Below are 12,423 nucleotides of genomic sequence, written 5' to 3'. Positions count from 1 at the left end.
GACTTACCATTGAAAGGAATAATTTCTCTCAGAAGATTTTTTTATTGCTGACTAAACTAAACAGACTAACACCATTAGACAGTCTCATTCAAATGATTGAGACATAATTTGTTCAACAAGACAGCCGATAGGCCTATCAATGTAAAAGAAAAGAAAGAAAAAATAAGGAACAAAATCAAGCTGCTCTACACTACAGGGGCTAGAATAAGTTTACACACTCATGCTAAAGTTGATTAAAAAGAGGAATAAATGGAAATTAATCAAAATGCCTTAATAAAAAAAAAAATGTGAATGAATAATACATTGTAAATACATAAATGTTCTTCCTTAGAATACAGGGGGCATAAGTATACACACCCCTATGTTAAATTCCCATAGAGTCAGGCCCATTTTTATTTTAAAAGGCCAGTTATTTTATGGATCAGGAAACTATGCATCCTGATAACGTTCCCTTGGCCCCGACATCATCACATACCCTTCACCATACCCAGAGATTGGCATGGTTTTATTTCAGTTAGCTTAATAGCTGGTTTGTTTTGCATTACGAGATTATCTTGTGAAAAGTTCCCCATCAATTCCAAAAGGCCAAGGGAACTTTATTAGGATGCATACTGTCCTGGATCCATGAAGTAACTGGCCTTCAAAAATAAAAATGTGCCGGCCTCTATGGGAATTTAACACAAGTGTGTGTATACGTATGCCCCCTGTATTTTAAGGAAGAACATTTGTTTATTTACAATACTTGTACATTATTCATTCACAATGAGAACTGGTGTTCTTGAAAGGTTGGATTTTCCTCATTTTCTTTTGAATTAAGGCATTAAAATCAATTTCCAAAAGATGTTTTTTATTCCTCTTTTTTTAGCATGGGTGTGTAAACTTATTCAAGCCACTGTAATTTCTCACATGCTACATGGCGCTCTAACAATCCCATTTTAGCCTTGGGGAAAGTCCCTGACACAGTTCTATTTTATATTTATATCAGCTCAAAGACAAAGCATCCTGTGCTTGTTTAAATGTGCAACACACTCTGGACTTACCAGATCCAGAGGACAGTACCAGGTGGTCTTCATTGGTGAGGGCTCTGCCTGACAAAGGGAACCAAACAAAGCAGACGTTAAGACAAAATAGATATTTGTTGTACAAAAAATAGCATTATACCAAATCAGTGAATTAGCAGTAAAGCACCACATTATATAATCATTCAGTGTATCTGACTGAGTCAGTGGTTGTAAGTAAGCATTGCTAATATTATTAACGATGAAATATTCAGCTGTGTAATATATGGTCTCAAAAGTTCCGAAAGATAACTTTCCTTTTTAATTCTGTGCACAAAAGATAAAATAAAAATGTTATCTTTCAGGACTTTTCGGGGTGTGTATGCACAAGATCCAACAAAGAATCCAAATTATAATTAAATAGTCAATTAATATTGTTCAGCACACACATTTTCCGCACTTATTAGCCATAACAACATACACAGATTTGCGTATATTATATCTAAAATAATATAAATCATTAAACAAATACATAATCTTTCAGTAGGTTGGTTAATCAGAGTTTAAATGGTGCAATGCAATAAAGGTTAATTTTAGATTATCTCTCAACTTGATTTTGTCCTTGTTGGTGCAATCCAGCATTGTATCTCCCAATCACACACATGTAAACCACAGAAAAACAGTCCTCAAGCAAGAAGAAAAATAGATGCTAATTAATAACATGCACTTATATATACGTGTGTGGTTTCTTGCAGCCCAAAAACCACTTAAACTGCCTGTGCAATCAATAAATAATAATTTGCCAAATTACTTGGCAGCATTGGTGCCCAGTCTTATTAACAACTACAGACTGACACACATTTATTATGTTATGTCGCAGACAGCCGATGACTCAGCACTATATTAGTAAGAAGAAGTGTGAAAAGTTCAGTAGCACTGCAGAGACATTTGAATAAAGTCAGAACAGCCACAGGGGCAAGAGCCAGATGCCACCAAACTGCTTTCATTAACATTCTAATCCACATGTTTTTAATGTCTTTGAAGTCCTATGGTAGTTTTTTTTTTTTTACTCAAATGCTGTAGTTGGGTACAGTTTGGAGGTGCTTTACTTAATTAATTTCATTCTCTACAACTTTATACTTCTACTTCACTACTACTTTTTACTCTGCTACATTTATCGGACAGCTGTCAATTACTTCATAGACAATTAATTTTGTAAAATACATTTAGTAAAAGAGTAAACCAGTGTTTATTGTTTTTGCAGGGCCTGTTTCAGATGTCTATGAGTTGTTAGCAGTTCTACCAAAGACATATTTTCACTCTAAATTTCCCTATAAACAGATGATTTTATTTAAATAAATGTTTTAGACCCAAAGAGGTTAATTGATGCAATAGCCTTAATAGATTAATAGATTTAATAGATAAAAATCCAAAATTTGTGTAGCACAATTTTGTTACTTCTTAGCTCTTCCATTAATCACCTCATGCCCCCCTCAGATTTATGCTGTGACCCTTTGTAGGGGCTGGAACCCATGTTAGAATCCATTAATATGAGCTTCCTCACTGTACAACATTAATACAATGCATCAGTGTGTTAACTATTTCAGTGTGTTAGTGACGACTACGTTTCAGCAAATTAATCTCCGCTGATATTGACATCTTTTACTCATGCAAACAACTGTTTAACAGAATCCAAAAACATGAACACCTCAGATCAAGTTGTTGTTCAGTGTTAGATCCTAAAGTAGCAGAGAATGAGTCATATGTTGGGAATTGTCAGTTGTGGGTGGGTCTGAGCATTTTGTTTACATCTAGATCACAGATTTACACCTTAGTAATACATCGATCAATATCGTTTAACATTCCTCCTGACACTAACACTTTGGCAACTGTGACCTTTTCTATCATAAATAATGCATGAGCAGCACACTGTGTATGAAGTCCTCCTGGTTGTCTGGCGAAATATCCAGACAACTTAAGACGTATTGTACTTCATCGTAACTACAAAACACGAGCAACAACTTGGAAACAAGACAAATACACCAAAAACCCAACATTTAACAAACCCGTTTGACTGCTCAGACTCTCAAAAAAGCTAATGCGCTCCATTACATTTTCATTCATTTTGCATGTACTGACTTGTAAGCTTTTCTCTTATGCAAATTCAAAGTCCCATATAAGCCAAGAAACATATTCATACAGACAGCAGAAGGGTCTGGGTCCTTCTTTCTCCCCTGTTGACTTATGGTGTAATTAGTTGTAGTAAGCATTCTGTATGTTAGCCACTATTTAAATTACCTTGGCTTGACTTGATCGAAGGTCAACGCTCCAAGCAGACGCTTGCAACATTCAAAAAGGATCCTACTGTCCCGAATAATGTAGTCTGTGTATCAAACCTTTTATTCTACCTGCTATCTCTGCTTAATTCTATGCAAATCTGCATGCAATTCTATCTTTTCAATTAAATCTCCCAAAGCACACAAACACGTACACAGAAAAAAAATGGTCACACAAGTTACCTTTCCCTGTGCAAGTCCAGACAGGGAGCAATCCCTCAGCTTCCTGGAAATCTTCAGGATGAAGCTACAAATAGCATTTTCTCTACTATCTCTCATCTGTTGCACCCTCTTTTTTTCTCTTTAGATACTGTTATTTCCCAGTGTGTATGTCAGTTGACCTAGATCTGTGTCTTTATGTCTTTACCATTTGCCTTTCCGAGTATTGTGGCTCTATATCACAAAGACACACCTGAAGCAGGAGCTAAGTCCGGCCCCTGCAAGCCTGCATCACCTTGGCACACCCATTGCACACACAGAGAAAAGGATATGTTGGTGCTGATAGCACAACACTCCTTTTCAGTGAGTCACTTTTTACACAGTCACTCATGTATACACATACAGACACACTGCTACACAAATGCAGACCCTCATCAATAGACACATGCATGAGCACTTCCCTGCAATCACGCACGCACGCACACATGCATGCACGCACACACTGTGAGACGAAGCCCTGAAGCTATTTCCAGAACAATACCCCCTCTCTTTCAATCTCCCCCCCTCCTCTCTTCTGCTCTCTTTGTCTTTCTAGATGACCTTCCCATAGCCTACAGAAAAACCAGTTTGACTGAGTATCCTGTTTAATACACACTACAGGAAAACAACAATTAATTAAGGATGCCATCTTATACCAAGTAAAAAAAAAAATTGCATATTGTATTTTTTCTACAAAAGCCTGAGATGCTGTTTGAGCAGGGAGAGGCCTGTAGCCATGTAACGAGAGGCAACAAATGTTCAGACGGCCAGTGAACCAGGAAGCAAGCTGTGTTTATTTAAAGGAGCTAATGACATCGCAGAGTGAAAAGCCACGTTAACTAGGTGATCACGCTGTGTGTGTGAAAGAGCAGTTAGCTTATTAGTGTGTCAGCTAACATATACGTATACTAACAATAACACCATCTACAGAGCAACATTAGCCTCATCAAAAGCATTTATCTGGAGTAATGTTTCTGTATTCACTCTCCTTTAAGCTCTGTTTTGGTCTTCACCAACTCCTGAAAAAATGTGTCTCGTTAGCTGCTACACTATGTTCACCAGTTATTTGCTATCTTTATCTGTCTGTAGTCTGTAGTTGTTGTGTTAAAAACAACAAGGAAAACAAGGTTGTTAAAAATTAGGAGACATTTAAAACAGTGAAGTTGCTAAAAAAACAAAACAATGAGCTAACATGTGCTAAAATGCTGCAGTTGGGTTTTAATTCTATGTAGGTTTGTCACTACGAGCGACACCTTCATATTCCTTTTTTAATATACAGAGAATACAATTATGTCTTAAGTCCGGTCCTCCAGATGAATAGATGCTTACTTAACTTCAAAGATTTAATTAAAGTACTGACAAAAAAACTGAAGTACATGAAATGTGAACAAAAAACTATAAAATAAAAAAGGACTACTACAGGACTGGAACAGCTAGTGGTGTCATGCATCTGCTAATGAGCGTTAGTCATCCTAAAAAGCCAGACTATACACAAAGTAAACAGTACTTACTCTGACTTTAAAACTTTTGCACAGTCGGACATTATTCTCTGTAGCTATCATTAGGCCCTGCAAGACACAACCTGTAAAATATATTTTGAGTACATGGAAACTAATTGACACAATCCACAATTTTACTTAGTCTTGGATCATGCATTATGGGGAATGTGCTGAAACAAGAAAAATACTAAATTTAAATTTTCTTAAAACAAAGTTTTAAGACAGTAGTCCAATATTTATGTCCGAATGAGATAACGCAGGTGACACAGCAATAAGACAATAGATAGTAGCAGAACAAATACAATATAAATTTCTATGTATTATTCTGCTGAATCTAACTCAGAAAACACAGGGAACATGTAGAATCTCATTGCACAGGTACTGCACTTGTGTATAATGACAATTAAGGCATTCTATTATATTCTAGAAGCATGTGCAGGCACTATGGTAACAGCCCCATGGAGCTAACAAGTCTCGCTGAGATAACAAGGATTGTTAACAGGGCTTTTGATGTAGCTTGTTTATATTTAATATAGTACGATTTGTCCCCCAAGGCACAGTCTTATTGCTTACTTATAGAAGCGTGAAAGGGATAGCCTTTATCACTTTAAAAGTGACCCCATGGGTCTTTATCACAGACACAAAGAAAATTAGCCCATTGCTTTTCTTCCTTATTTCAGAAAGCGCTGATATAGTGTGGTACTGGAGATTAAAGTATATTCAGTGGAGTGCCAATTGAGTTTGCCTTCTGAAACCAGGCTAAATCTGGGTCAGAGGAACCAGCCTTTTCTGTGGAGGAACATTTCAAAGCGTAATAGATGTGTGTAATTTGGAGTTCAGCTGTCTCAAAGGCTGGCGGAGAAGCATCATGATTATAGGCCACTGCAGTGGGTGGCATGAGTTGGTTCTGGTGTGTAAAGAAAAGACTCTGCAGCTGTTATTTGGTTATTTTTAAGCTTTATCAAAACCAGTTTTGATTTTTCCCATACAATATGTTGATGTTGCCATATGTGACACTTTGTTTATATTCTTTTCAAAGAAGGGATCTTCTCTCAGAGCCCTAAGCTCTCCTTGTTCTTAACGTTCCCCAACCCTCAGCTGAAAGCAGGAAGTACATAATAAGTGGAGACAAACACAGGAAGCAGGACGTGCTGTCGTGTTGCGAAGCTATTTTTCTTCCCCTCTTCTTCCATCATAAGCCGAGGTTGCGTCATCCTCTCCTCCTGAAAAACCATGTTGGCAACTGAACGCCACCAGAAAAGCACCGGGCAGGAAGCTGGCTCTCCATCCCCCCCCCCCCCCCCCCCCCCCCCCCCCCCCCCCCCCCCCCCCCCCCCCCCCCCCCCCCCCCCCCAGTCTCAAAATACAACCAGTTCCAACCTTTTCCATTAAAAGAATTCATATACTGGGCTTCTGCTTCGTAAAAAAAACTTTGACTTTGAACCAACACACACACCCCTGCCACCCTTTTTTAGAACCCTTCACATGTCTTTCCACTGGTCAAGGGGTCATAAATACATCTTCTGAAGCTTTATTTAAACATAACCATTGTGTTTTAAGTGGTCCACAACCCAGACCCCTTCCTTCCTATCTTTCTCTCTGCTCCTCATCTCATGCTTTCATCTATGTATCCCTTGGTGCCCGTTATCTACTCTCTTTCAAGTAACATTCTGCACAAAGCTGTTCTATTCCCCCCTAATAGAAAAAGTAAATCCTCAGTTGGATGTGATTACGCTGTTAGATATCATCAGCTTGTGATGTTCTGCAAGTTAATCTGTAGGGAATAGTTGACTTTTCGGTGTTCGAACTTTGCCTGATCGCCCGAGTGATTTCCACTGAAATGTCCAGATAACAGGCTTTAACTTGTTCCTGCCAGTCAAAAGGGCTTTATGGGAATATATACAGTGGCAAGCTAGCAAGCTAATGTATTTGGACACCAGAACATTACACCTCTATGTGATTGGTATTCCAAAACAATGCACATTCATTTGCTGTTGTAGCCATGTCCACTCTTCTAGTATATTCAACATTGGAACCTTGCTGCAGGGGATTTCAGCCCAACTTTAAACATTTCCACCCTCCTCCATGACAAGACAACACATTCCACAAACTAGATACTTTTTTTAACACAATCTGGCCATCACAGGTAGTGTTCAAGTTTATCCTAAAGGTGCTGTCTGCTCTTTGAAACCATTATGTACATTTGGGATTAGAGAAATACACCACCAAGCAAGTAAATTACGTCATTATCTGTTATCTGTATAAACCATGTTCTTTACAGTTTTTTTTTCTCCTTTCAATCAACTAAACTAAACCTAAAAACACACTTTGTTTCTTTCACCTAGAAGCTTCATTGTTCACTCGAGGTTTTCACTTCATGCATTGTGACTCACACATCCAAGTTTCCCTTATTAAAAAATCAACGAGTGACCGTATTGGATTCCACTCGACAGACTGTCCGTGGAGACGGCCTGTGATACTGGATACTGTTTGTAGGGAGAGCAGGTGTACACCACACAGCCACATACATTATTTACTGCAAGGTCAAAAGCCGCCAGCACGGGGAAGTGTGCTCATTCGGAAATACTTTTTTTTTTAGCTGCGTGGAGTTCCTCGCTAAGAAAAACCAAAGAGCCATGTGCAGGTCTTGTGTGGATGGGGAAAGAGAGTCGGTCCGTAGGTCATCATGGCTCGAGGAAAATGTTTTCTTCCCAACATGGCTGTTGAGGTCTGAAGCTTTTTATAACCCCATGAGTTAATTGAGTTACAGCAATTAACTTACTTTGCTATGGCAGTTCTCCTACCAGCATGTGAGGACAAATTATTCTAATGGATACCGGCCTGTATGTATCTTCCTTTGGTTCTTTACCCACATGGAGGTAGAAGAACAGACACACTGTAAGAGAGAAGAAATCCGGCCCTCATGTGTAGACATCGACAGATAAAACTTTGCAGGAAAAAGACCCAAAACAACACGAACCACACTGTGAAGTCACTAAACAGCAACAGAGGTGAGAGATTGTTGGAAATTCACCTGTTTAACTAAATTTGACCTGTTTAGTTTCAGTTTAACTTTGTCCATGTTACAGATGTTATCCTGGAGTCTGTGCATTTCAGTGACAAACTCCTACAAGTTTACCCGACAAAGGACTTACACTTTGATGTGCAAGTGTGCAGAAAACATGTCACAAGACACAATGGTCTACAGCCACGCTAGCTGCTCTGAGAGACACACCTCTCTTCTACTTATTTCTCAGTTTGTACATCCTCGATTCCTTTCCTTGCCTCCTCTCCTTGCGTCTTAGTCCATCCTTCAGCTTCAGCTGCTTTGTCTTTGTGTCTCTTCCTCACATAAAGACACGAGTGAGAGACGCGAGTGAGGGAAGCGAGGAGACACGAGAAGAGAGAAGTCGAGGCAACAGGCATTTAACAAAATAAGACGCTCGCCTTGGAGCCGTCATATTTGAGCTGGGTCAAGTTAAATATGATGTGTGGCACAGCTGCCCTGGTTTGTATATTCCAGCTGTATAATGCCTCTTTTATACATCATGTGTGCCAAAAAGACTTCTGCAAAGGATTCACCTGTGCATCCTGTCTCCTCTCTCCTCAAAGTGCATTTTAGCAATTTAAACATCCTTCCAGATGGCACAATCGAGTTCTGCATCACAAGCAGGTCTCATGCATGCTAACATTTGCTAATTACCACTGAACATAAAGTAAGGCTAAAGCTAACGGACATGTTGTTTGTTTTGCAGATATTTGGTAATAAACCCAAGTATTAGGGCTGGTATTATTAGGCATATTAGAATTTTGGCATGATGATGGGACAAGAGGAATTTATTTAGTTTTTGGAAAATAACAGCATTTGGGTTGACCTGGTGGAAAACACTATACACACACACACACACACACACACACACATGCCATATTCATCTCTCTCTTTCTGTCTGAATCCCATTGACTTTTTTCCCTCAGGGTTTTCTAAGAAAACTAAAAAAAACAGCCAACCGCATCTGCTGTTTATTCTAAGAAACCGGTTGTGGAGCTCAGTGTGGTGCACGGTTTCACAGAGGACCGTCCTAATGGCTGTAAGCGGTGTCGCCTTGGAGAGCCATGACAAATAAAAAGCTCTCGTAAATAAAATCGATTGACGTTGATAGCAGGAGAGTGTCAGTACTCAAACTGTCCAACACCACAAAGAGTTCAAAGCTCTAAGAAATCAAGGACATATTAAACTCTGTAACACGCTAATGTGACAAAATGAGGATTGTGTTTTACACGAGACAGAAGGAAAACACTTACCTGTGAAGTTTCCAATTCATCGCTGCCGCTCCCCCTCCTTGATTGGTTCCTCGGGGTGCCGCTGTCAGGCAGTAAGGGCCGATAGCCAATGAGAGGCACGTTGCTTGACTCCACCCCCGGCAGGTCATAACCTCCAGTTCGCATGTTACGGGGGAGCATGGTGCCAGCTGCCACAGACAGGAAGGACATCACAAAATAAGTTTGGTGGTCTCTTTGGCTGCGGTTCAGACGAAAATCTTGTGAGCTAAATGGGATTAGACAACATGTCATCATTAGTAATTACTACTATTCTTATAGTTAGTGTTAGTACGCTTTAAAGTAACATTTGAAGCTTACGATACTGTTTGCTATTATTCTCCTTACAAATCACTCACTAAGGCCAGGAGAGCAGGAGATATTACTAGTTATTATTATGTATAGTGTTTATAACTCACTGAGTGGTTTACATACATTGGTAGCCTGCTGCTACTGTAGGCCAACATTATGAACCGTCCACACCGAAACATTGAGAAGCTCAGTTTGTATGCATCACATATCTGAAACTAATATGTTACCGCTTATTTTTGTCTTATTATTTTATCGTCTACTTATTTTAACTCTTCTTTAATGCTAAATTCATTTTACATTGCCTTTTGTTTACTTTATATTTAATAACCAATACCGAGTTGCCCATATGAACACTGAAACAGGTTTGGCTTGCTGTAATCATTCTTGCCGTTCAATGATGCAATAAAAAGATCCCGTTCAAATGTGTTTTCACTCTAAGCGATGTGGCACGATCTCCACAGTCCTCATTCTGTTCTTCTATTGTTTTTACGAGTTTATCTAAGCCTGATATGCTATTCTGTAATGCCTTTTTATGTCTTATGTAAAGCACTCTGAATTGCCCTGTTGTTGAAAGGCCCTGTACCAATAAACTAGCCTTTCCTTACCTTAGTGGATACATTCAGGGGCGTAGCACAAAATTCTGGGACCTGTAGAAAGACATTTTCTATGGGCCCCTCGCCGCATCCAAAGCTATTCATTCTAGCCTCTTCTGGGCCCTCCTGACATGAGGGTCCTGGAACTCAGTTCCCTTTTCCCCCCATTCCTACGCCCCTGGAAACATTTCTTAACTCTGAGGTAGGTAGATTACAGATGGAAAAAAATGAATTTTTAATGATCATAATAAAGTCTGATTAGAACAACAATACATGTCAATAATTGTATTGCCAGTTTTTATTTTAGTGTTTGAGTCCTTGTTTGTTACTAGCTAACTATCTGAACCTGCTGAAGATCAACGTTGGACAGTTTATCAGGCTCCGGTTTGACTTACAAAAACAGAAGAGCAACTTTTGAGTGAAAGTTCAAGACATTTTAAATGAAAGGAACACACTACAGTAAGTTATTGGCAGCCAGGAGGCCATTTCGTGGTTGATTTGTTTAACACATTCATAGTGCCCTAGTCAGGGGCAGGATTTGCATAGCAACCCTCCTTCCATTTCCCTTTCCTCGCTTTGGTATTTGGATGGCTATGAAGATAGACATCTCGTAAACACTGTTTCAGGAAGAGAGGTGTATAGGAAAGAGAGAGAGTGATACAGTAGAGAGTGCTGTTGAAATGCTCAACTATGGAGTAATTACATGTGGATGAATGTTGAAGTTTTAAAGATTCTTTTGACTTTTCTGAGCAAAACATGCCGAATGGCTGTCAGGTGGCTGCTGTAACTGAAAGGCCATAGAAACAATCCCCTAAAGAGCCTACTGACACTTCCATCCTGGTGAAAATTTCCTTTGAGGACCCCTTATCCACACTTGTAGCTCTGGTTTAGAAAGAGCAGGAGCTAAAAAGCCTCGAGCGTGATATAAAAATGTGTTGGCACTCCCAATTTCCCATTGTGCTTTTGTTTTGGACTCCTGTAGCTTTGTAGCATCTGTGCAAAACTCACTTTCTCCTACGTGATCATTTGTCATTGCTGTAGTTTTGTAATTTGGCTCATTATAATATTGCTTAAGAAAATAGTTTGCAGTCTGCATGACAGAGGGAGAGGCACGCTGGCCTGCAGGGAAAACAAGTATAAAACTGGGCAGTTTATGCCATGACCAACTGCCATGCAGAAGTCTGAATGCCTGCTATTCACTGGATCTGACCAAAGCAAATAGAGCACACATGACTGAGGAATACAAACACATACTGTACAGCTGTAACTAGGTTACAGCTTAGTCACACCCCATAATGCTACTTTTCTACTCAATAAATGCCGCCATTGGGTGATGCTGACAAAGTGTGTCAGTCCCAATGATAGCTTCTTGTCACAATGTAGGCTGGATGATAAAGCCTGACAGTGTGAGGGCTGTAAAAGTTTGAGCGTGCTGACACTCCTATTAAAACCCACAATAGTGACCAATGGGGAAATTTGCTTCCTGCTATGAGTCACACACTGACATGAAGGCCCTGGAAATGTAAAAACAAAACAAACAAAAAAGGTGACCAAATGAACCAAATAGAGGAAGAGAAGTGAGTGAAGCTGTAAAGCAACTTACTTGTAGTCAAGTGGCATTCGCGGGATGTGGGTTGTCCAACTGTGGTCAGCTGGATTCAGGCAGCATTGGGTGGCCTGTGGTGCTGCTGGATCGGTGGCCGGCTCAGCTGAAGAAGAGTCGCGCCCATCAGTAGGCTACGACCGTGACCGACGACCACGACGAGAGAGTCTCCGTCCACTGCGTCACCCCCACCCTCTCTCCTCTCTATCAGTATCCCCGCACCGCTCGACTCTCCAGCCTTCAGCAGCTGATAGCGCACTTTAGCCAAGCTGCAAACTCCCTCTCCTCCTCCGCCCCCCCCTCCCCTCCTCTCTCTCTCTCTCTCTCTCTCTCTCTCTCTCTCTCTCTCTCTCTCTCTCTCTCTCTCTCTCTCTCTCTCTCTTTCTGACGTCACGGTTCCTGTATGCTGTGGACTCAGCGCTTTGACAACAGCACCGTCTCTCTGGGTGCTACACAGTGTGAGGGTTCCTCCGGGGAAATGTGACTTCAGGGGCAGAAGAGGGAAACGCACAGACGCATTTCCGTACCATCGGCTCGAGCGTACGCACGCACGCACGCACGTAGGCT

General features: G+C 40.3%; 1 protein-coding gene across 2 annotated transcripts in view; it reads right to left on the bottom strand.

Moving 5' to 3' along the window:
- rgl2 (ral guanine nucleotide dissociation stimulator-like 2) overlaps window positions 1–12,148 on the bottom strand; it is a 28,917-nt gene extending 16,769 nt beyond the window's left edge. The window contains exons 1-3 of one of the 2 annotated variants that reach the window (XM_034873300.1): window positions 11,857–12,148; window positions 9,334–9,500; window positions 1,041–1,088 (exon numbers count right to left, since the gene is read on the bottom strand). In XM_034873300.1, coding sequence (XP_034729191.1) covers window positions 1,041–1,088; window positions 9,334–9,492 — 207 coding nt within the window. In that variant the 5' untranslated portion in view covers window positions 9,493–9,500; window positions 11,857–12,148. Of the gene's footprint in view, window positions 1–1,040; window positions 1,089–3,517; window positions 3,768–9,333; window positions 9,501–11,856 lie in introns of those variants that run through there. The other variant, XM_034873301.1, reaches the window with a different exon arrangement.
- Window positions 12,149–12,423: the final 275 nt, after the last annotated feature.

The sequence above is a fragment of the Etheostoma cragini genome, chromosome 6 (genome assembly GCF_013103735.1).
Source record: "Etheostoma cragini isolate CJK2018 chromosome 6, CSU_Ecrag_1.0, whole genome shotgun sequence".
Classification (NCBI taxonomy): domain Eukaryota; kingdom Metazoa; phylum Chordata; class Actinopteri; order Perciformes; family Percidae; genus Etheostoma; species Etheostoma cragini.
The sequence above is the reverse complement of the archived record's forward strand: the minus strand, read 5'-3'. Positions and strand labels throughout refer to the sequence as shown.